This window comes from Thunnus albacares, chromosome 16, assembly GCF_914725855.1.
Source record: "Thunnus albacares chromosome 16, fThuAlb1.1, whole genome shotgun sequence".
In the NCBI taxonomy this organism is placed as follows: domain Eukaryota; kingdom Metazoa; phylum Chordata; class Actinopteri; order Scombriformes; family Scombridae; genus Thunnus; species Thunnus albacares.
The window spans coordinates 23,013,612-23,039,622 of NC_058121.1; the positions used below are offsets into that span (position 1 = coordinate 23,013,612).

Consider the following 26,011-nt stretch of genomic DNA (forward strand, 5'->3'; position numbering starts at 1 on the left):
ATTTATCAAGCAAAAAATACCAAACTGCAGGTTTAAAACATTTATAGAGCTTAAATGACTAGTCGATCGATAGAAAATCAATCTGCAACAATTCTAACAATGGTTCATTAATGTAAGACATTTATCAAGCAAAAAATACCAAACTTTTCTTGTTTCCAGCTTCTAGAAAGTGAACTTTTTTTTCTGTTTTATGCCACTGTAAAGTCACCTGGGGACGCATTTTTGCATTTTTCTGACATTTTTTAGACTGAACGATTGATCAACAAATTCAACTGTAGTGAAAATAATCATTAGAAGCTAAACATGAATGTTCTCCAATGTCTTTCACTGAACGTTAAGCTCTTAGGCTGTTGTCAGTGTTGAGTTTTTATACTTAATATCTTTTTTTGTTTATCTGTTTTCATTGTTTTGAACATTTTTTTCATTTTTCATTATTTTTTCATGTGGTAATGTGCTTTATAAATAAACTTCCCCTGCCTCGGCAGAGATCATGACGCACACATCAACATATATTCCACATGAAAATGTTTTGTAACGCCAACCAGCCAAACAGTCAGCCAAACAGCCAACCAGCCAGCCAAAGCCAAGTCCCTGCCTGCATTTAGCCCCGAACCCTGTCGTTCTAAAGCTTGTGATTGTTTTGCTGGCGGCTCGGCCTCAGCGCACACACATAGTCTGATTGCCAAGCCACTCGCCTCAATTTCAAACCTCCTACGCTAATGTTTATTTCTCCTCTTTCATCTGTGGAGAGAGGAGCCGGACCAGATGAATTAATAGCTGCTTCCTGTCTCTGTATGTGTCTCAGAGTGTCAGTTGACGCCGTCCTGCCTGTCAGTTACACTCCCGGTGAACAAACGTGTGTCTGACGGATCCCGGTGACGCTTAATTCCTCCGCTTTTACAACATTTATTCAGTTTCTTTCCCCCAGATTAAATGTGCTATGAGAAGCATTTCATCTGCACAATAATTTGAGTGTAACAGCCAAAAACAAACAGTTCCAGCTTCTACATGTAAATAGAAGAAAGCTAAAACAAATTGTGAGGGCAGTTTATGACCTTTTGGTGCAGGATTACTGACAGATTAAACAGTTTATGGGTTGTCACCGACACAAAAAAGACGAAACAGTCATAAAGCGCCTCTTGAAATTGTCTACAGTGCGTTTTATGTAATGATCCAGCAGGTTGGGTGTGGAGGAAAACCTTCTTTATTGCTTCATAGCATCCAACAGGAAGAGGGCGCTGTTCTTCCAGAGCAAACAGACCTACAGTGTCCAGAGTTTCTGCTGAGGGGCAGATGGTGGAAGGAATGAAAAGTTGATGAAAAAAAAAATCACTTCCAACATGTTTATTCTCTCCATTAAAGCCAAAAAAGAAAAAAAACCTTTTGACTGAAAAAGCAAAACATCCTCTTTTGCACAAAGAGGCAGCAGACTTTGTGGTGACGGCAGATGGTTTGAAATTATGGAAAAAATGGTTTTCATCATGTTTATGTCCTTCAGGGAGGAGGAGGAGGAGCACTGATGGGAATGCAGCACAATAAATCCATGAGTTTTATGGGAAATGCAGTCTTTTCAGAAACACCAATAATACCAATTATCACTCATGTATTATTACTTGATGTAAACTTTATTTCACCCTTCAGTTAATGCATAGTGAGTCAAATGGCGCACGTATGTGAGTCATTTTTTTACTCCCTCCCCAGAAATAATTACTGCCTCAATGACCGACTGTGAATTTGCTGCATCTCTTGTAATTTAAATCCCATCTGGAGCGACGTCCTTGTATTTTAAAGTGGATCTCTACAGGAAGAGCTGCTTGTCCCTCTACTACAACAATGTTTTTTGCTATTCTGAAGGCCTGTATGCTGGTGGTAGCATTGGAAACCAATATAACAGAAAAAAAAACCCAACAGGAGAACAAAACACCATAAAAGCTCATCAAATGTGCTGTTGTAATATCAGCTACAGGTATATAGGTAGCTACGTTTGTTTACATTTTATTTCAAATAGTCTCCATTAAAAGTCTGCTAAATTAGGATGTACAGACAACTATCACTGGATTACTTTGATACTGAAGAAAACCCTGATATCCTCAGGGAAGTGTGAGTCACACTGAATGATATCATATATGTGTTTCATGTCAGTGTGCCCACATTTGACTGAGTTATGACTCAGAGAAGGATTTTTGATTCTTCCATCACCTCACGCAGTATATTTGTCTCACCTTCAACTCTCCGGCGGGCCCCATGGGGAGGTTTTTGGCTTTATCCTGCTGTATGTCCATGTCTGTTACAGACCATATCCTGATATCCTGTCATTTCCATATGATTAAAATGGCACAAAGAATCATTCATTCCCCACTTCTCCCTGTAATGTTCATCCTTTCCAAACCCAGTCCTGTCTACAAGCGCTTAGGACAGTTTAGATGAATAATTGACTCATATCTTCTTAAACCTTGTGAAAAAATACGTAAACAACGACCAATTGAGGGTTAAAATGTAGTTTAATTCATACAGTATCTTCCCAGATTTAAGATGCTAAGAACCTGTTGCTGTGAAGCTTTTGTGTCTTCGTATTTCCTCTTTTCTCTGCGTTTCTTCTGCTATGAAGGCTATCACTGCCACTCAGTTCTTCGCTGCTTCCAAAAACAAAGTGGAAATGTGAAACACATAACTTTACTGTATTATACTATACTTTTTCCTTAACTGGATAAAGGTTGAATCAGTGTCGCTGGTGACAAAGTGAAATCCATTCAGTCATTCAGTCACATGTTTATCTGAAAATTTCACAGATTATCACTTTAATTTTACAGTCGGTCGTGGATAAAAATGAGAACAGTTGAGGAAGCAGGTTGCGCTCCCGCCAGCCCGGCTGCATCACCTAAGCTCGTTATTTATTTGTCTGGGTTATGTGAGCAGGAAGTGCTGTGCAGATGGCTCCGTGTATGTGTGGGGCTGAGAGAGAGAGCGAAGAGCGAGAGATATGCAGAAAGAGGAGGGAAATAGAGAGAGAGAGAGAGAGATGGGATTTAAAAAGAGAATTACATGTGGTATTTGTTATTTGTTGTCTTTATTTCTGTATTATTTTCTGCTCTTTGCGAACAGAAATTTTGTTATATTCCATGACAGTAAAGCAAATTGAAACTGAGAGAGAGACATTCAGTGTGTTTACATGCAAATAAATGCATCGTCTGATTTCACACCTGCTTCGAACGTTATCACTCGACTGAATGGGTGTCATCAGTGTTTATCAGCCTCCTAGATATGTGTTAGAAGGAGCCTGCTACACCTGCTAGTAGGTTCAGAAGGGTGTTATCATCCATTGGTAAGGTGGTCACCTTTGAGTTAGACTATAGACTGCTGCTATGGAGATGAAGCCAGCCTGACGTACAAATCAGAGCGTAATGAATTCAAAATGCTTTGTTGTTGAAGTTGTAATCAGTTTTCTCAACACCGTAACCAAACACCAGACTGAATTTAAGCTCAGTGATTGGCTGTTTCTTGCTGAAATGCACCTTGGGAATTATAGTTAACTAGAGTCGTAATTTGTGCATCCACAACTTTGGCTTTTTTTCAAAGAAACAGATATTTTCTCACACATTTGTTATCATGATTTAAGCAGGACGAATTTCATGCAGATCCAAACTGTACAAATGCTCAAACTGTGAGTCACGCAAAAATTAATGAGACTTTTACCTCCAAAACCAGGAGCGTCTGGTCATTATCTTTTCATAACCTTAACCAGACCTTAACTGCCGTGCTCAGAAATCCAATCCTGGGTTTTGCTGAATCATCCAGTATCAGCTCTTTTTCTGGTGTTATTATGTTCTTGGCAGTGGGAGTAAGTGACAGCTTACTGTGATCAAAAAGTTTTCAGACCATTTAAGTCTGGAAACTAAAACACTTTCCACTCCTCCTGATGTTATTATTGCACTGAACGCTTCTCACACAGGCATAAAAATGCACTCATTATTCAGAAGCTTCTTAAACGAATGGAAAGTGTTTGATTCTTTTGTCATCTCAGGTCATTGTGACTCAGTCTAAAAGATTATAATTGCAGTATGATACAGTTGAGAATAATTCAAACAAATAACATACTAGTAGGGCTGGGCAATATATCGATATTATATCATAATATGAGACTAGATATTAGGGATGTGCAGAGATCCCAGTATTTGTATCTGTATTTGTTGAGGCAACAAAACTATTTGTATCTGTATTTGTATTCGAATAAAAATGGAAATAGGCTTAAAAATCCTGTTTTTGTTTTCATGACACTTTAATTTTAGAAAAATAGAGTGTTATAATAAGTGTTCATGAATAAACTACCTTACAAAGAAGGTCCCCACGTCGGGTCTTGAACCGGAGTCTCCCAGATCATAGACAACTGCGCTGATTACTGAGCTAAAACTTTACTCATCGCCTCAAGCAGACAGACCTCTACCTATCTATACACCCATAACACAGAGACAGCACACTGTGTAACATGTAGGGAGGAACTTCAAAGGCAATTATTGCTTGGCATTTTTCATTTATTGCCTATTTTTTACAACCTAACTTTGTGGAGAGGAGAAGGGGAACGACAGGTTATGGAGAGTCCCTTGAGAGCACTTTGCTTGTGTCAGTAGCTCAGCTTTATCTCTGAGGAACACCCCCAACAAATAATTTTTAAAATATTTGTATGAAACAAATATTTGTATAAAACCCACTATTTGTGCTTTGCCGAATAATGTATTTGTATTCGGGCACACCCCTAGTAGATATGGTCTTATATTTTGGATACCAGACTGTTCCAGCTGTTCTATTATTTGCTTTTACCCTCTTAATCATTATGTTCACATTACTGATGATTATTTAACAAAAATCTCATTGTGTAAATACTTTGTGAAAGCACCAGTAGTCATCCCTTCAATATTAACGCCCCGCATACTGGATGCACAATGAACTTCCTGAACCTGATTAGTCTAATTACGAGTCAATAAGCTGACTCACCGTGCCACCAGAGCTGTCAGGAACCTTTGATGCTTTTAAGGCTTAATGAGGCTCAGACAGTCTGTTTCTGATGCAGAAGAAGTGAGGAGACACTTTACTCCAGTTAACAAGATCCTTTATTTTCCTCTGTGGCAGCAAAACACCTCCGAAGTTACGCAGTTTGTATTCAGGCAGTTACTGACAGCAGACACGCCGGCACTAGTGCTGTTGGGACGTAGCGGCGTCCATCGAAGAAAAGTTTAATGACACGATGTGTTTAATGTTCGTGGAGAATCTGCAGGGACGCACAGCACAGTTGTTGGACTAAATATAAAGATGATTTTGGTGTCATGAGTCACGACTGGTCTGATTCTGATCCAGTTTGGTCCAGATGGTGTTGACAGTCGGATAAAATCATACAAGTGGAAACAGTTGTCATGTTTGGGGTCTCCTTTGTGAATGATAGAGTCACTGATGGAGTGACCAGCCCTTTCTGTAATAAATATGGAGTTAGTTAATAAGTAATTAGTTAATAAGTGATGACTTTGCAGGGCCTGTTTCTACTTCTGCCTCTATTTTTAAATTGTATTATTGGCAGTGTAAACGCAACATCAGCATATTACTGCCAACCACCTGTTCAGTCTTCCTCCCACTTCAACAGAAAACCCAAAAAATTAATAAATTATTGTACGTGTGAACAGCAGAAACAGAGTAATTTGTATAAAAAAAATCACATGTATGATAAATTAAATGAGATGCAGGAACAAAATGCCAGATATACTCAAAAAGTACATAAGAGTAACCAGATGCTCTGCCTATAAAAAAAAAAAAAATCTTTTAGACACATTTATTCACAGTCAAAGTCATACCTGACTTTGTCCTGCAGAACAGAAACTCAGAAGTAGCTACTTTATTATTTATCAAATGTATAAATAATGCAGAATATTCACATATGAGGAGTTGACTGAGATACATAATTTGACATTTTAGTGAGATGTCAATCAGTAAAGAAAAAAAAAATAGTTTAAAGTTTAGATGGAAACTTGGTGACTGAAAGATAAAGAGTATACAGGACAGAATTGATCAGTTGAATCACTGTACAACAAATACATAATCAATCAGACAGGAAGCATCATATCTGACCCACCCGATTCTGCTCATTATCAGATTCAACCTCTGCCCTCCGGGAGGCGCTACAGGTCTGTGTCCACCAGCACAACCAGGTTTAAGAACATCTCTTCTCTTGTTGCAATAAGGATTCTGTCTAATTCCTGCATCTCTCATTATGTTACACTCAGCTCTTCATCGTCTAGGAATATTGTGATCATTATTTATTGGGTAACGTGATTTCTGTCTATATGTTCTCTTTTCCATGTGAAGTTTAAAGTCCCTTTCCACTCAAAAACCATGTTTTTCTCTGTGCAGAATGACGAATGTGCAGAGTTTGTGCTCACCTTTAAATCTCAGTTTAACTTGTTTATCTACAAGCAGGATTTGTGACATCACAGCTGGTTTAGAGCCAATCGTGGCCTCTAGTGCACATACACTGAGAACAGCGAAGAGGGAGAACATCTGCAGTAAAATATTTGCATATTCATAGATTCTAACAAGTTAATTGAAATTGTCTTGGGGCGAAAACATATATGATGCAAATGATTATTCAAAGCAGAGTATTTCTGTGTGTCCTAAAACAAGTCTGCAGCAGGATCTTTATGAGAGAAAAAGTGAAGAAGAGAACAGTTAGATGTGGAGACGAAGCAGCAGCATCATCAGCATCTGTTTATGTTCAAGTAACTAAAACCTCTACTAGCTTATTAGATATTATGACTCTTGTCTGTCAGGAGCAAAGGGGGGAAGTAGCGTGACGTTGTTTTAGAGCCACAAAGTCCGCAGAGGAACCAACCTTGAGAGGGACAAATCATGTACATTTCCAGGTTTATATTTATATTCTGAGGTTCTACTGGCGTATCTTTGCATGATTTACAGTTTTAAAACTCCTTATTTATCTTATACCGGCCCTCTGTGCAGCCCCTCAGCTGTGGGAGTGTTGATAAGTGATAAGTCAGGTTTTAAGAGCCGCTCTGTGGCTGAAACATTTCCGCTTTTTTTTTTTTTTTTTTTTTTTTTATAGATTCATTATAGTGCTGAGAGCTACAACTCTGTGTGACCTTTATATATAAATAATCTGTCATTTGAGCCTCGTAAACATAATAAAGTAAAATGTTAAAAGAATAATAGCTTAATAATAGCTTAGTTTACAAAGATCGTCTTAAAAATTAGATAAAACTAAATAACTCAACTAAAGGTTTAGTTACTAACATTTTATAGAGCTTTTCATAAGCAGAAGCAGTAAAAAAGCTGCAGAAAACACAAGTAAGTACACCTTTATTAAAAATGATTTATATGAACCGGTCCAGAATACATTTTCATGCATTGTAAAATGTGCGTAAAATGCATAAAACAGAGTGATAAATGTACAGAAAAGAACTTTTAAGAGAACCCTGCAAGAATTTCTTATTAAATTTATACTTAAAGGTTACATCATGCACATTTCCAGCTCTATATTTATATTCTGGGGCTCTACTGGAATATCTTCCTCTCTAACTCCTTATTCATCTTATACTGGCTCCTCAGTTCAGCCTCTGTCTCAAACAGGCCGTTTTAGTCTCTTTAAGGCCCGCCTTCTGATGAGCCCACTCTCTTCTGATTGGTTGATTCACTTCTTTTTCTCATTCTTTACTCAAAATGGACACTTCTCAAATACATCCGTACAGGTTCGAATGAATCAGATCTGTAATATGAGAGTTGATAACCATGGCAACAAAGATGTGCGAACAATCGGATGTTATCAGGAGGAAGAACTGAGTGTTGAGAGCAGGTTGAAGCCCTGGGTTTTGACTCACAGGGAGCTTTTTTTTACATATGTTAACCTCAAGTTTTCAAATACTGAGCATGTTTAAGATCTGACATCATAACACTATAACAGAAAGTCACAAAAAGCGTAATATCTCACCTTTAACGATAGAGAAAACCAATTTTCAAAGGCAGCTACAAACAAAGCATTCTGTTGTTTAATTTGAGGGACTTGTTGGGTAAGATAGAGAGTCAAATGACGAGCGAGGCAAAGTGAGAAAACGGAGTTACTTGAAGGTGAAGAGGAAGAAAGTGTGAGAGCGAAGATGGAGTGAGACGCTGGCAAGAAAATCAAGTTCAGATAAGAAAAAAAAAGGGGAGAGGCATGTGTTTATAAGAATGAAAGAGACAGAAGGTGACTGAGCATCAGAGCAAAAGATAAGAGAGAAGAAGATGTGGAAAGATTGAGGAAAGAAGGATTTAGACTCCCAACAGGGACGGTCGAACGATACTTAAGTCTGAATGGGGAACATCTAACGTGAGCGTAATCTCGACAGAGCGGGGGACGAAGGGAGAGAGAGCGAACGGGCGGGCGGAGAGAAAATGGAAGATGCCAATCACGGTGACCTCACCAGGTGTGGTCCGCGGCTAACAGCTTGTGGGAGTCAAAAGGGGATCAGTCTGTCAACCTGGCAGCCAGACGTGACATTAAATAAAGAAACTTTTGTGCCACATCCGTCTGAATTTCTACCTTTTTCTGCTTAAATTAATTCAAAAGTTTGAGCTTTCTACTCACAGGGATGTTTAGAGGCGACAGTTTTCTTTTAAACTTTACTGCCACTTCCTCTAAAAGGTCAGTTTTTCCCACAGTTATTAAAACACAAGACAGTAGTTTTTGGGGTGTTTTTTCTCTAAAAGTTCTAGTTTTTTAGTGTCAAAACTGGATGGAGCGCAAAAATTATGAGAAAAAGATGTGTTATTTAATTTAATCGGCTCAGACTGGATGCAGTCTTAACTTAAACCTGTAGATAAACTGTAAATGTGTATGAATGAGCAGTGGCTTAGTGCTATTAAGTCAAATTTATTCTATAGAGCTCATTTAAAAACAACAGATGTTGACCAAAGTGCTTTAATTTAAAATACACTTGTGGCTTGCATTATTAGAATGATTATTGCTATTACTGTTATTATTATATCTGTTCATTTTTCTTATAATTACATTATTATTGTTGTTGTTTTCTTGGGTTTTGTCTGTTTATGTTCTGCATTTAAATAATTAAAACAAAAATAAATAGTTAACTACGTTAGAGAGACAAAATTAAAATAATTGTATCATTATATTAAAAATAATTTGATTGAACACTAATACTATTTAATGTAGTGTCTCTGAGTTGTATACTTTATATTTCTAAATCCTTTTTTCTCCCATGTGGTGTGTTTGAGGATGGATTCAGGGAGCAGCTGCAGAGCAACGGCGGCGTCTTCAGGGAGCACAATTTCTACAAAAGGCGACATCAGTAATTACACCGCGAGAGAGCGAGAGAAAAAAAAACATTCACGGTGCAGAAGCTCATAGGGAATACATAATAGGCTACTTGTATGATTAGTGTTCTGACATTATACTGCCCTGGCATTTAGACCTCTTGGCTTTTAAATGAGAGGGCCTCACCGCAACATTAAAACTTCTGGCTGCGACGCTGCAGCTCGGAGGAGCCGGCGGCATGAATTAAACATGGCAGGTAGAGCGGAGAGGGCAGGGGCGGAGGTGAAGTGTTGCTGTGGGAGTGTTGATTAAAAAGTCAGGTTTTCCACTTTTCCACTTTTTTTTTTTTTTTTTTAAGTGTAGACAGTCAGAGGAAGAAGTAGGCGTTTTTGAGCAACGCACTTAAAAAATTGTCTCATTTCAGACGGTATGATTGAGTTCCGGATGAGATCTTGAAGCCATTTTGTTACTGATATAAACTGAAATAATAACAAAAAAAAAGTAAAGTAAAGATAAATGAAAAAGTCAAGGATAACCAAAAGACAGATTTTTTTTTTTTTACAGATCAGTTTGAATGTATCAGCAACATCTTTTCAGCAGGCAGAATTGTCACAAAAACATGAGACACAAAAGCAACAAAAAAAAGAGAGATTCATTGGACTGACGTCACGCTCGGCTCTGAAAATGTATCGTCTTTATTCACACGGTTGAAAGTATTTGGCAGGTAAACACAGCTGTTGAAGCCTTGTTTACATCTACACTCGAGTATAAATGTGAAATATACACATGTATACAGTACATAGTGAATTCTGATGGGGATGCAGACGGAGAAGTAAATTACAGATCTTCAGCTGTTCTGCCCTTCACGCAGGAGGTCGTCCTATCGCAGCGTTTTAAAAATACCACCGAGGCAACTGCAGGGATCAGGCGTCAGTATTCCCTGTGATGTGGCCCAAAAAAAGGTGTAGAGGAGATCATTTGTCACCCAAACAGAGCGAGCGAGCGAGGGAGGGATGGAGGTGTATTTTGGATGTGGTTATTGGGAGCTTTGGGAGCCTCAGTGCCCACCTGTGTGGAGTTATTTCCCGCTGTGTCCTTGAGTGCGCTACGGCCGTGCTGAAATAAAGTCCGGAGGTAGAGCCGGTGGAAAAACTTCAGCTGCGCGGTAGATTAATGCAGCACGTTTTATCTGGGCTCTGCGATCGGGGGTCACTCCTTTCGTCTGCTGCTGTTGAACCCCGCTTTCACACACAGTCAGAAGCAATTAAAATACCTCTATAGAGCTCACTGTTATGATTTCAGTTATGCTTTTATGGCTGCTTTTTTTTTTTATAGCTGTCAATAACACAATTATCTGCTTGGAGAGTCAGGAAAGCCCTGTTCATTTAAACACAATGTTGGTTTTATAAGTGGACTCACTTTATCCTCAGAGACAGATTTATGTTTGCAGTTATTATTTTAGGTAATTAGCTGGATGTGTTTAACTGCAGAGTGGAGATAAATTCACAAGTTGGCAAAAAACCAATCAGGAGGAATGATGGGGTCAGATGTTCATCACCTTTACAGGAGGTTTAACAGCATCTTTATGACTCTGACAGCTGGATATCAAACCTTAATACCTTTTTAAAAGCCCAATAAAATATTTCTATAACACTTGGTACAGTAGCAACAGAAGATGTGGTTATAATCTTAGTCTTACTTCTAAGATTAATTCTTTTTTTGATCAGATATTGCCTGATTTAAATCAGAACTTTCTTAGTTTTATGCTGATACTGATCATTTTTCTTGTTGATTCATCAATTCCTTTTTTTAAAATCCAATTAAAGGATTAATCACTCAGTCAATACAATGTCAGACGATACTGGAAAAAAATGTCCATTCCTGTTGTTTTGTCTGACCAACAGTCCAAAACCCAAAAACATTCAATTTGTCATTATCTAAAACTGAGAAAAGTAGCAAATCCTCACAATTGAGAAGCAGGAACTAGAGGATGTTTGATATGTTTACTTGACATACAGTATGCGTTAAACAGTTAATCAATTATCAAACTTGTTTCTGTCAATTGACCAATATGTTAAATGAATAGTTGCACCTCTAATTTAGGTCTTGTACAGGTGATAAACAGTGATGCATTTGAGAAGATTGGATGCAAATAATAAAACCACTTTTTACAAAAATGTGTCAGACAGTAAGGCATCAAAAAGGCATTGATTTGATATCAATACAGAAACTAGGATATCGATCATATGGCCATTTGTGTGGAAAAGTTTTGAGCTGTACTCATGACTAACAGTTGTGTCTAATAGAAAATATATTTCTATAAATATTTCTTTATTTGCTTTAATGACTTTAAATGAAATTAGATTTTGCAGCTTTCAGCACTTCAGATGACACTTGAACTGCTTTCAGCCTTCAGACAAACACATATTTGACCTTTTTGCAGCAGCGTGTGTAACAAACTCCTCTGAGATCAAAAAGCTTTTTGGAGCTTTCAACTGGTACTCTCATTCAGCATTTCACAACAACTCATACCACTGCACTACATAGAGGACTATTGTGCTGGATGATTGGTTTTTTTACAGACACTGTCGGTGTCAACGCTTTGACTTAAAGTGCTTTCAACTTCACTATTACTCTCATGTAATATTTTACAAGCTATGAATTAACACTTGTAGATATTTTACCCTGTTTGAAAGTGTTTGCAACTGCAGTTTTTAGCAAAGTCTAAGTGAGAACAGTTAAATTTTACCTTTTTAAAGTTAGCGGGAGTCCAAACCATTCAAAATCATCCAGGAACTGCAGGACATTTTAGTAAAGGATATAGACTTTGAGAGATAACAAACAGTTGCCCTCATTCTTTTAAATATACACACTCAAACAAATGCGCCAACACTTCCAAACCCAACAGAAACACTGCATCTTTCTCCTCTTCATCACTCGGACTCTGTGTGTTGTATTGACCCCTGATCTCCCTTTGTGTCTTCGCCAGAGTGCCGCTCAAAGTCGAGCAGGCTAACAACGCTCGGGACGCCTTGGCGAAGGCCATTTACAGCCGCCTGTTCGACCACGTGGTGACCAGGGTCAACCAGTGCTTCCCCTTCGACTCCTCCGCCAACTTCATCGGCGTCCTGGACATCGCTGGCTTTGGTCAGTACCCTCAAAACCTCAAAGTCACTTTTACATGGATGATTGAAATTGAAATAATCTAGATTTTGATGCTTTTACAGCCTCAATACTTTGTGTCTTTTTAGATTGTTGTTTAGGTTATATATAGTTATTTATTAATGTATTTATTAGCAATTCCACTAGTTTTTTTTTAAACACCCTTACAAGGATAAATGAAGTTGAATTAAATTGAAGGTAAAAGTCTTCTTGCGTTGGGTGTTTTTGTCTCACTGTTGACTTTCAACAACCAACAAGCAAAAAGCTGCCACACGTTATCTTCAGGGTAATAACTTGAATTTCAAAGTTTTCAAGGTTTTAGAAAGTTGCAAATCTATTCAACTGAATTAAAGAAAAAGTTTCATGTACAGATAGTTTTTGACTGTAAAGTGATAATAATCGTATTTCCTTGTTCAGCTTGTAACGCAATAGTTTGGAAAAAAGTTATTTTAGTATTGAAAAGTTGGGGAATCAGCTCATTTGTGACATTTATATGTGTTTGTCTATTAAATGTCTTGAAGTATTTGGGGGGAAATACACGTATAAGTAAATATAATAATTTGACTACTCTGAGATGACAGAAAAGAACATTTCAGAACAGAACAAATAGATGTGAGTGTGCTTCAGAAATCATCTTGTGTAATTGCGAGTACGAGGCTGTAGATGTGTCAGGGTTTGTTTTTCTGAGCCGTTTTTGTAAAGACACACTGACAACTGTGACTTTCACAGCTTGTTTTGTTCTGGCACACGTTGTACTGAGATCACAGCAGCGTCTATACAATGCATGACTTCCTGAAACAGCATATATCTTGTCACATTTGCTTTGACTGTCTCGCTGCATTTTTTGACTTTCTGACGAACTCATCTGCTGCTGCTGCTGCTTCTACTTTGCAGAATACTTTGAGCACAACAGCTTCGAGCAGTTCTGCATCAACTACTGTAATGAAAAACTGCAGCAGTTCTTCAATGAACGCATCCTGAAAGAGGTGAGAGCTGTCATTCAATCGGTTTCATTGTAGAAAATCTACATCGATTTTTCATTTGGGGGTAAAAATAAGAAAATCAACTACCTCAGATCCATCAGCCGGCATTATCAAAGTTGGATAACTCAAAGCTTCGATACAAGCACACATTTTTCTGAGAGCAGATATCATATTTTCAAGTTGTGGGTTTCTAATTTTTGAAATAAAATATTAACTTTCAGACTTCTCCTGAGCCCAAACACCTCAAAACATGAAATCTAAACTTTAAGACGAGAGGATTTCGTTCCTTATTTTTCCCCCCATTTTTATATAAAAGTCTTATGCTGGATTGTGTTGATTGCTATTTATGCCAAAAATCAACGTCAGAAACACGGAGGAGAAAGTTTTGCGTGGAACTTTTTTTGTAACTGTTATTTTCTCGTTCGAAATTGTCATCATCTTTGTTTTGATTGAAAACTCTTCATTTCCAGACATCTTCAGCACCCAAACAACCATCGATAATAGTCGACATTAAAACCCGATCCTCTCCCGAGTCTAGAACGTTAGAAAACGCTTTCCATTTTGGAAAAAATAATGATGCTGAACATACATATTTCTTTTTATTGTCGCTGGAGGTCTTAACATAACGAACTAGAAGACGGAGTTTAAATCTCTGCCGGCGCTGAGTAGTGGTTGACCTTGGGAAGCTGCAGCCTCTGTGATGATTTTACAGTTGTGTTTTCAACAAAATAAATTGCGACAGAGACGCTGTTCAGCTCACAAACTTGAGGTCACAGATGTTACACAGTTATGTAATTGTTGTGCAATTGCAGAAACAAAAATTTTTTGGTCAATATCAAAATCTAATGAGCTCATCTTTCTGCAAAACTTATTACAGCTTATTAAAAAATCTTCAGCAAAATGCAACTTAAAGGATATTTTACAGTGTTTTACTTTCATTTTGATCATTTTGTCACAATTTTAAATGCTAAGACATCTTAACATGACACCCCTCGTTTACATACAAAGAGATGTTTGCACCCAAACATCTGCTGCCAACATCTATTTGTCAGAGAGCTACGGTGCCCTCCAGGAGGTACCGCGGAGTCGTCCCCGTCCTCATTAGACGAATGCTGAACACGCCGCGAATATCGTTATGGCTCCTCATTAGAAATATCTCATTTGCATTCCAGGAGCAAGAGCTGTACCAGAGGGAGGGGCTCGGAGTCAACGAGGTGCACTATGTCGACAATCAGGACTGCATAGGTATGGAGATGCCACTCATAATTCCTCCCATGCATTCAGAGCAGCTCCAGTTGCTCGTCTCTCATACTTGTACTGTTGGGTTCAAAGTGTTGAAAGGTCTTTTTTTCTTTTCTATAACTGATGATGATGGTGTTTTTGCACATGTGTAGAACATAATGTTCATGAGAAGATCTATTTGAAGAGAAAAATAACACAAAAAGCTTTGTATACTCACCTCTAACTGAACAGATTCCCATTCAAGTTTAGATATTTTAGATATTTTAGGTATCGCTCATGGTATCAACAGTTCAAATTACCCTTCAAATATCCAGATAGTGCTTGAATTTAAGTTATGAAAATACATCAGAGATTAGGTTTATACAGTTGGTTTGACCCTGAATTCAGGGCTTTATGCATCTACAGTGCATGTATGCATCATGAAACCTTTCTATCTGGAGCTTTCAGACTGGAAAGGGATGATCTGGTGTTTTGGGAGACTCTTCCTTTGTATGTTTATGTTGTTAAATAATAATATTAGGATCTACTCTATTGTTTTGGATGTCCTGTAACATTCAACAAGCTTTATAAAGAACGTACTGATAGGATTTTTTCTCCTGAAATAGCATCAACTCATCCAGCAGTTTTTCTAGTCGGGTCATAACTTAAAATTCTCATATTGTCGCCTTAACACAAGCAGCCACACAAGAACTTTAGATTTAATCCAGGAACTGTCTGATCAGAGAATAAGTAAAGAGAATTACAAATCAATTTTGGATACGGTGTGCTGCTTACACATTTCAGTCTCTTAACAAAAAACTATTGAGGTTTGAAACCAAGCTCTGGTCTGTAGAGACCGTCTTCTGACTATTTTTATAATTATTATATAGATACTGACCAATACTGGATTTTTTAGGCCAGAACGGATATCAATATATGAGAGCCTAAAAAATATTCTGAGATGGCTATATTGGCCATTATTACATAACATAAACAAATATTTTCATAGGGATCCCATAAATGTGGTTATGAAAGAACTGGGACCTGTTGGTCTGTGTTGATTTTTTTTGTTTTCTCTGTTGTCTTGTTGGTCTTGACTTGGGACTTCCTGTCTTGTTGTGAGACTTCTAGTTATTAACTTGGCATTTAACATCGAGGCCTTGACTTTGGTCTTGACTTGTGACTTGTAGGTCTTAACATGGGACTTGATTTGCAATTTGTCGGTCATGACTTAGGACTTGACGTGAGACTTTTAGGTCTTGACTTGCAATTGGTAGGTCTTGGGACATCACTGACTTTCCTGGCTTCACTTGGAACTCGACCTGGGACTTAACTCGGGATTTCATAGCCAAAACTTTTGATTTACTATGGACTTTGTATCACCACTGTTCCTGCATTCATAACGTATGAGTTAAAAGGTGAATGTATCAGCTAATCTCTCATGCTCTTTCAGATAAACCCCCCTCGAGTCCCTGCCCGGGGTTTTTGGAGGGTTTCTGCTGTTGCTGTTTGTGCTTTGTAGTTTTCATGTTTGTAATTTTTCATGTTCAGAGGTTGTGGTCTTACAATCTTCTTGAGCCATACAGGAGGAGGCAACACTGAAAGTTGTGTTTATGAGCCATGAGCAGCACCATGCTGTTCGTTATTGGCTTTAATAGGCCGCTGGCTCAGAGCCCTCGGTTTTTACGAGAGCTGCCTCTTCACAGTTTGACCCCGGAGCCTCGGCGCCGTTTCATGGACCGCCAAAGTAAAGAGAAACGAGGAGGCAAAGCGATGAAGCCTCAGAACCGCCGTCCTGTCTGAAATGTGTCTTCATTACTCCGTTAACGGGAAGGGAGAGGGATGTGAGGTGATTAGAGGTGAAGGAGGTTAATTATGCTTTCTGTTGATGTCAGTCTCCGTGAAATAGCATCAATATGAGATGTTACATATTAAAGCTGCAGCTACATGTTGGAGCTACAGCGGAGTCAGCTGGAGGGCAGCAGGGCCGACACAGACTGTTTACAAAGAGCTCTGTTCACCGGCTCTAAACTGTAGATTAGTAAAAATGTGTTTGTTTGCATGGTTTCCTGTAATAAAGCTATTCTATATACATTACTACATGCAAGACAAAGTGGAAATGAAAACAAAGGTTAGAAACTAAAAGAAAAGTTCTGTCGCTTCAAATAACATGTTTGTTGAGGCATATACTGCATTCATTCATTCATCATGCCTTTCATTCATGCATTTATATGTATTTACTTTATTACATAAAAAATGACCCAACTTACTTATTCAAAAAAAATGAGTTAAATGAGTTAATTATCCCTGAATTAATGTATTTTCCTGAATTGTTCATGTGCTGCTAATATAAGTAGTGCATAAAAGTATTACTTACAAATATTCATACGTTCATTCTTTCATTTTCTTCCTGCACATAGAAATTCATCCATTCATTCGCTTCATATTCATATCTTAGTATTCTACAAATATTGTTTATTTATGATAGAATGAATGATGGAATATTGTTCATCAAATGCTCATTCATTCATTCATTCATTCATTCATACATCATACAAACAATTTATTTATTCATAATTATTAATTTTTCAGTAATTCATCCTTTCTGTCAGTTTCAACCAGCTCACATTCATTCATTCATTCATTCATTCATTCATGTGCTTTATATTCATATCTTAATATTGTTCTAAAAATATAATTCATTCATAATAGAATGTATGGTAATGATAGAATATTACTCATCCAATGCTCATACATTCATTAATTCATTCATATATTAATTCATTCATTCTTACTGTCATAGATGAGAATTATTATACCAACATTTCATTCATTCATTCATGATTATTCATCTACAATTTGTTCATGGAAATCTAGTTTATTGATTCAGCCATTCATGCATTCATTCATTCGATCAGCCTGTTAAGCACATTTTGATCGTTCATTCGTTCATTAATTTGCTTTATATTCATAGATTTGTATTATTCTACATATATAACTCAATCTGTTATGATTTATGAATAAATGAATGGCAATATTTTTCATGAAATGCTCATCCATTAATTCATTCATGCATTCATTTCTTCATTAGTTTTTTCCAGCTCTATGAACATTGTTTATTAAATTAAATTAATTCATTTGCACCTTAACTCATTCATTCATTCCTTCAGCGCATAGTGTTGTTAATCAAATATGATTTATTCATTCACTCATTCATGCATTCATTCAGATGTCTATTCATCAAATTTAATTCATTAATTCACTTGTTTCATTGAGTTTTCTTTAGAGTATTGTACCAAATTCATTCATTTATGAAATCATTCAGTTTTCGTTCAACTCATCTGGCATTATTCATCAAACGTTAATCATTCATTCATTCACTCAGTAAGTAATTCATTCATTGTTTGAGCTTGTAGATAACTGTCCATCTAATACCAACACTTTCATTAACTCATTCATATATTTTTTTTAGTTAATAGAATGTAGAGTATTGTGCATCAAGTTTTATTCACTCAGTAATTTGCTCATTCATTTATTCATTCATTCATTCATCTGCTTTTTACTCAGCTATGCAGCAGCTGTTTGTTTTTAGTCTTTTTCAATGAACCCAGAGTTTAATCCCTGTCTGTGTTCATGCTGTTTCCTGTGACTGAGAGCAAGTGGAGGGCTGGATGAAGAGATGAGGGGATGAAGGGATGAAAGGATGAGGAGATATCTCCTTGGGTTTTTAGCAGAACATCTAGCTGCTGGTTAGAGGTGAATCTGTTGTGTTCAGTGCTTCACAGGCTTCAGTTTGTTGGAAGGAGTGAGTTTGTGAGTGTATTATCTTGTGTTCATGTCAGCAAACAGACAGACCGTTTGTTTTTAAAAGTGCAGGTTATCGTATCACTACAATAAGAACCTCACGGCTGTGGCTCAGGAGGTAGAGCGGGTTGTCTACTAATCGGAAGATCGGCGGTTCGATTCCCGGCTCCTCTAGTCCACATGCCGATGTGTCCTTGGGCAAGACACTTAACCCCCAAATTGCTCCTGATGGCTGTGCCATCAGTGTATGAATGTGTGTGAATGGTTAGCTTCCTCTGATGGGCAGGTTGGGACCCTGCATGGTACCCCCTGTACCCATTCAGCGTATGAATGTGTGTGAATGGGTGAATGTGATTCGTAGTGTAAAAAGCGCTTTGAGTGGTCGGAAGACTAGAAAGGCGCTATACAAGTACAGTCCATTTACCATTTACCATTTTACATCATCGTCTGAGTCGGTGAATCATCTTCCATAACTTTCTCCTCTGCTCTTTTACTGTGACACCTTTTCTGACACTTTCCTCTCAGGTGTGTTGTCAGGTCGCTGTGGCTCTGACCTTTTTACTCCTTGCTAATGTGAAAAAGAACTATCTGACTTCTTTTTAGTCTCTCAGTGTAAGTTTCCAGTTTCTGGCTGGAAAAAAACAGCATAAATATATATATATGTATAACATGAGGTTTTGCTGAAAAAGTATTACAAATAATATATTGTAGTGTAACCAGAGATAAATGAGAGTATAAATAATCATATTCTCATGAAAGTGACAATGTTCTTTAATTAAAATCTGAGGTCTATATATAAGCATGATAAATTGAAATAGAAGAGCACATTTATAAAGCCGGGGGACCTGAAATAAACTATATTCAAAAATCATTTTCAAAACTTCTTGCAGTGGAACCAGAGATATCCTCCTTTTTAGTCTCTGTATGCTTCTTTCTCTGAAAACCACTGACTACTACACCAACCATGAAGCAAACACATGTGTCTTGTGGTGCTGTCGTAGCAACAGACACACCATCAGGGTATTTTCATGTCCATAGTAGGATTAACTTTTGAATCAGTGATGTCGTCCAAAAAAAACTAACCGGAATCCTGACAATTATCAGCCATGATTGGTTGTAAAATCTAAAATCTATCATCAGTGTGCGTCAGAGGTGAGCTCTGAAAAGCTAAGCTAGGCTAAGCTAGGGTTACTTATAGTTGTTTGGCTAGGGACGCCCACCTCTTGCCACCACCCACGTTTGTAAGGCCGATTTCAGACACATAAAATATAAAACAAAAGAAACGCAGCGTCCTCCAGCAAAAAAGTTAAAACTGGCTCAGGTTTTGCTAGTTTTTGCAAGTCGACACTACATCGGCCAATAAAATGGTTCCTGGTAGATGATTTATAACATAAAAGATGTATTTTTACTCTTTGCCTCACGATCATTGAGATCAAAACTAAAATAATTGCCGCCAGAGCAGTAAAGTTGCTCATAGAATTATAAAGTGCTGTGCGGTGTTTTGGATCTGTTCATCCAAGCAGGTCGTTTTTCATGTCTCTTGGTACCTGGTGACTCATCATCTGTAGGCAGATCGCTCTGTCCTCAGCAGTCTCTGGTCTGCATGCCTCTCACTATATAATCATAAAAGGATTTAAGAGGATTCAATGGAGAATTACTAAAGTAAAAGAGTAGATGATAATAGCACAGAACAGAGAAGACATATGGTGGTCTGTCAAAACAGGACTACATTATAACCTTTATTTTAATGGTGACCATATTTTCAACTTATAACCACTTTTACGGTATCGTCTGGAAACATTTCTTGGAAAAAGTGCCCAAAAAGTTAAATTACATTGTTATATGCTTGTTTACAAATGAGGTGCCACTGCAGTCGCCTATAGATGTGAAGTAAGAGTCTATCCTACAGAATCAGCTCATCCATATTTGACAAACTTGTATGTTTGATTCAACATTATTAGTCGTAGTAGTTGTTAAAGCAGTTTCAAGTCAAATGTTCTTGTTAAAGGCAAACGCTACCATGTCAGTAAATCCATCATAAAGCAGCTTTATGCTCATTATGTTCTTAAATTTAGCTTTTGATACCTGAAGCCAAACTTCATCTAAAGCTTACTGACAAGTTTTTGTTTTGAAGGTTTCCCTAAATTATTTTCATAAAGATAAAATCAAAGCGTAAAGACCGTAGACTGTATAAAAATATGGACGTAGTTATCGTGACGTCACCCGTCGGTTTCTGAAGAGCGGTTTTGAAGCTCAAAGCAAGCCGCTCCGGCCGTCGCCATCTTGGCAGTACGTGACTCTGCCTCACTCCCAGCCAATCAAAAATGGGCAAAGAGGCGGGGCCAAATGGCTAAAACAAGCCACCTAGCGGCTGGCGGACCTGTCACTCAAAGCAGCCATGTCCTTCATTATGCATAACTTTACGGCTTAATAAAATTTAAACGGGTGAGTTATAAAAAATTCACCCCCCATACAGTTGTAATGAAATGGGAAATTAGCTATAGAGACCAAAACCATTTTTTGTACCAGGCTGTAAGCATAAAGGCATTTTAACATGGAGGTCTATGGGGATTGACTCGCTTTTGGAGCCTCAAGTGGTCATTCAAGGAACTGCTGTTTTTGGTACTCCCACATTGGCCTCATTTTTCAGCCCCGGAGGTTGCCGCTTGGTAAAGACAAAGAATTTGGAACCGATACTGGATTTTTGGGGTCGATACATACATACATACATAAACACATTTTTTTTGCAATGATCCCTCAAATATCAAACACTTGTGACAAAAATATGTAATGGAGGCAGGATATTTTACAGTTTTACAGTAGACTTTATTGTCCAAAATGACATCAGTTAACTGAAACACTAAACTTCACTGGAAATTTAATAATTATAAATAACTATAAATATAAAAACACACAAATGAAACAAATAAAATATATATATTAAACTTGAATTAAGAAAAAGGATCAAATATACATGCATTACTGCCTATATAACTTTTAAAAAATATAAAAATATCCATGCATTTAGGACAACATATATGATAATACCAATACACTGATATATCTTTGATAGGCCAGTATCACCAAAGATGCTGGAGGTCAACTGAAATGACTCCTCCTGACATGATACTGATAAAATAAACTGCTTCTGTCACCTTCCAAGTGCCCTGAAATAATAATTATCACAGTTACGTGACATTATCATCGCTCCCACATCACCTTCTAAAACCGTGATGACCTCCACGCCTCTTCCCATTTGATTAAACTTTTAATTTAGATTTTTATTAGTGTACATCGCCGCTTCTTGATTTAATTGGACGCTCAGTGGCCTCAGATGATCCCAAACAGCTTCATTAATGACACAGAGGAGTAAAGCTTTTCTTTTCATGCTTTCTTTACAGACCTGGTGGAGTCGAAGGTGGTCGGCATCCTGGACATCCTGGACGAAGAAAACCGACTACCTCAACCCAGCGACCAGCACTTTACTGACACCGTTCACAACAAACACAAAGACCACTTCCGCCTGACAGTGAGTGACTCTAAAACGCAAGAAAGCATTTGTTTTTAAAGTTCACAGGAGAAGATGAAAATGATTAAAATCTGGAAAATATGCATATGGAAATGTTGTGGTGCATACCTTATACTTATACTCTACTATTTAGCACTCATAAGCAGCATATAAACTTTAATAAGTGTAATTATAAGCAGTCAGAGACGAGAACAACATACAACTAGAAGGAACTAGAAGAAAAAACATGTTTTTGGGTTGAGGGGGGACTTTAAAGGTGTTAACTTCTGCTCTGCCCATGTTGTTTTATTTAAAAAGCCATAAATAAATGCTTCAAAACGTGTTGTTTGTTTTATAATCTGGGTTGTCTTATATTCAGGCCAATACAATAAGCTCCAGTAAAGACTAAGTCAGACTCAGAGTGACGCGGTGTAGCTGACAGTTAAATTACTAAACACTGACTCTTCAGTTCTAGCCGAGAATGATTGATAGGACTTGGAATTAATATTATTTTTAAATAATAAAATATGCAGGAACTCTGCTGACTCTGTTTTTTATTGTGTGACATGTGATGTGTTTGTGTCTCAGGTTCCCAGGAAGTCTAAGCTGGCTGTCCACAGGAACGTGAGGGATGATGAAGGATTTATTATCAGACACTTTGCAGGAGCCGTCTGCTACGAGACGGTGCGTTCACACAAACACTCCGCTTTCCTCGAGCCATCTCCGAAATGAACGTCCCATTAAATTATTTATTTCCTTTTCTTTGATCACCGGCCTGACCATGTTTTTTTTTAACATGAAAACATGTTTTATTTATCTTATACACTCTCATATTTATTGCTTTAAAATGTTATTCCTCACCTGCGCAGTGAGCAGAGGCAGCAAATCAAAAAAAGAATAGCCAACCAAAAAATGAAGATCTGAAAAAAATAATAGGATTTTGAAATTGAAACCGTGCACTGAGGTGAAGCTGAAACAACAAAGCAGCGCAGCAATACATCTCTGGAGTCCTGAAAACATTTGTTTTTAAGTCTGATTTGAAAAATGTCTCCTCTGTCAGACCAAGTTTGTGGAGAAGAACAACGACGCCCTGCACATGTCTCTGGAGTGTCTGGTCAGCGAGTCCAAGGACCGATTTATCCGCGGACTCTTTGAAAACTCCAACAACAGCAAAGACGTCAAGCAGAAGGCGGGAAAACTCAGCTTCATCAGCGTCGGCAACAAGTTCAAGGTGAGTAGAGATGCATCAGGTTGAGTTGTTGGTGAAATTGTGTTGTTTTTGAAGTGTCACTGTAAAGGTGGCTTTATACTCAGACATGCGTGTCGGACGGTAGAAAAAAAACCCATTAAACTCCCTCCAGTTTCTGTAACTTTCCAAAACAGACGACCCTGACATTCACACCCACTCTACTCGCCGTGTGGAGGTGAGAAAGTATTCGGGGGTTCAACTTCTATCTCTAGCTCTCATTTTTCATTCATGACACAACTATTTCTGTTACTTATCATGTGAACAGCCGAGTACAACGCTATGATTGCCTTCCAGGAGAGAATGTCTGGAAATATGTGCCGTTATCCCCGTATTTAAACCTTATCACGTCCCCCATGTCCCCCCCTCCCCTCTATGTGATGGTCGGCTTTTCACTCCGCCTTTGAGAGAAGCTGTTTGGAACAACTGTAATCACATTTGATTTCCAACGTGGTCAGACGTAAGAATCAGTTCTGAGCAACAATAAATCGAGTTGAAGTCGAGTCTTGTCCAAATGGAGAATGAAGCATGTTTTTCTTGTTGTAATTATTCCTCCTGTTCATACTGACCATTAGAAGATCCCTTCATAATGCACTTACAATGTAAGTGATGTGGGATAAAATCCACAAAAATGTATTTAAAAGTTTATCTGGAGCTAATATGAAGCTTCAGCGTCCAAATGAGCCAAATCAAGTAGATATCTTTCAAAATTACAGTCTTTTTAATGCCAAAATCCCTCTTTTTGTTACTATACTTCCTTGCACTATACACTGTCCGAGGAAACACAAACACTGTAAATGTGGCAGATATCCACTTAGACCAACTCAGACTGCTGAACCCTCATATAAGCGTCACATAAACTTACGAGGACTATAGATGTTGGCCCCCATCACTTACATTGAAAGCACATTTGAAGGGGATCTTTAAAGAGCCGGTATGAACAGGAGGAATTACTACATCGAGGAAAACCTCTTTCACTGTTCATATGGACACCTGATTGTCGTTTTAAGACAGACTTGAACAATTGTGAACATATCCTTTAAGCTTCAGTGACTCTTTTTAAAATGCCCAGTTAACATTACTCAAATTGTTAGTTGGGGGTTATTTTTGCAATACTTTTCAATATGCTATATGTAGCATGTTTAATGTAGCATTAGCACAAGATGCTTTAAACCACAGTAAAGTCTAAACCTACAGTATAAAGATAATTTGCTGTAAAGAAGTCATCTCAGCAGGTCTGTGTGTCTTGAACACCCGAGAGAGGTGTTGAAATGTAAATTAAGAGGTTTAACAAAAGGTAGCGGTAGAAAGGAGTAAAAGACTGTGCGGCTGCAAAACAAGTGCAAAAAGGTTTTCCTTGTCTAAGTGACAAAGTTCAAACAAAAGAGAAAAAGAGCAAAAAAATACTCGACTTTGTGTTTGGAGAGAGAAATTGGAAGTTTCTACAATCATGAAACACATTAACGCAGCAGGAAATGTGATCTGTGGAAAGGTTTTTCAGTTGATTGACACCGTGAATACTATTTTTTTTAGTATTTTTTTCTAAATCTTTTAAAAACTCTTGAATCAAAATACGATGCAGTGCCAAATAGTCAACTTTAAATTGTTAACTGACGACAAGCTGGAATATTATTGATGTTCATTTCATACTTGTTGAATTGGTACAAATTTGTTCTTTTAGAAACAACTTTATTATTTATGGTGGATTGAAAGGTGCTGCTGCTCTACTGAGGTCCCGTTACGTGTCTGTTGTGTGGAAAATGTACTTTTGGGTACTAAAATGTTCTCCTCTACCTCTGTTTTGTGTAAAAATGCAAGAAAAACAAAACTCAGGACACAAAACCTGCAACCTGCTCTCACCAAAACTGTATAGAATTCACCAACTCATCAAGGTATCACAGTGAATGTGATAGTGATTTATAGAGGGCTGGAAACACTCCATGCTGCACTTTTAACAATATAGATTTGACAGAGTTACAGTCAGAATCAAGCTGTCAGTGCTCAGGTTTACTTCAGTACATTTGATTGACTGACTCATATTGTTATCACACTTCCAAACTCTCCAAAAATATTGATATCGGCCTTAAAATCCTGTATCTGTTGGCTCAAATTCAATCTCAAAACGCCCCGAAAACACTCTCTCCATCAGTACAGAAGATGCATTTTTTTCTCTGTGATACTTCCAGTGTACATTTAGAGGACGGAGAGAGCAGCTTCTTTGTTGTCAGCTGCAAGTTATGGAGGGAAGTTTTTACTCTGTGACTCATCCAGCTCAGCATCTCACCTTGATATGTGCTCTAATGTGTCACCAAACCGAAGGCGAAGTGAGCCAAAAAAACCACAGTGTTTGGCTCCAGTCAATCATGTCTCAGAAAAAAAACCCACATACTGCAGTGTGTATATATATATATATATGTATGAAAACGCATATCCCGAGGGAATGATGGCCGAGTCGGTTATCTGAGTCGGTGTCAGAGAGCAGCATGATGTTCAGTACAGGTAGAGAGGAAATATTTCATGGGATTCACAAGAACAGCGGTGACTTTGATGTACAAACGCTTTATCCTTTCATGCATACGGAGCCACGATTTATATGCACGATGCATCGCTGATCTTTGCCGGAACTGTACGGATGCTGCCCGTCACTGAAGTGTTGGATCCTGCTCCCGGAGCTGCAGAACCAAAAAAGGATTCCGCATTCATGAAAACACTGCAGAAAGGGGGCGAGAACATTTTCATATCCTTCCCCCTTTTTATCTGTGAGGTTTGCTCGTACAAGTGTT

At 37.9% G+C, this 26,011-nt stretch overlaps 1 protein-coding gene across 1 annotated transcript in view; it reads left to right on the top strand.

Moving 5' to 3' along the window:
- The window catches only part of myo6a (myosin VIa), a 170,516-nt gene that overhangs the window by 73,189 nt on the left and 71,316 nt on the right, over window positions 1–26,011 (top strand). The window contains exons 13-18 of the mRNA XM_044329994.1: window positions 12,294–12,451; window positions 13,361–13,452; window positions 14,622–14,694; window positions 21,876–22,003; window positions 22,571–22,666; window positions 23,043–23,213. Coding sequence (XP_044185929.1) covers window positions 12,294–12,451; window positions 13,361–13,452; window positions 14,622–14,694; window positions 21,876–22,003; window positions 22,571–22,666; window positions 23,043–23,213 — 718 coding nt within the window. The remainder of the gene's footprint in view (window positions 1–12,293; window positions 12,452–13,360; window positions 13,453–14,621; window positions 14,695–21,875; window positions 22,004–22,570; window positions 22,667–23,042; window positions 23,214–26,011) is intronic.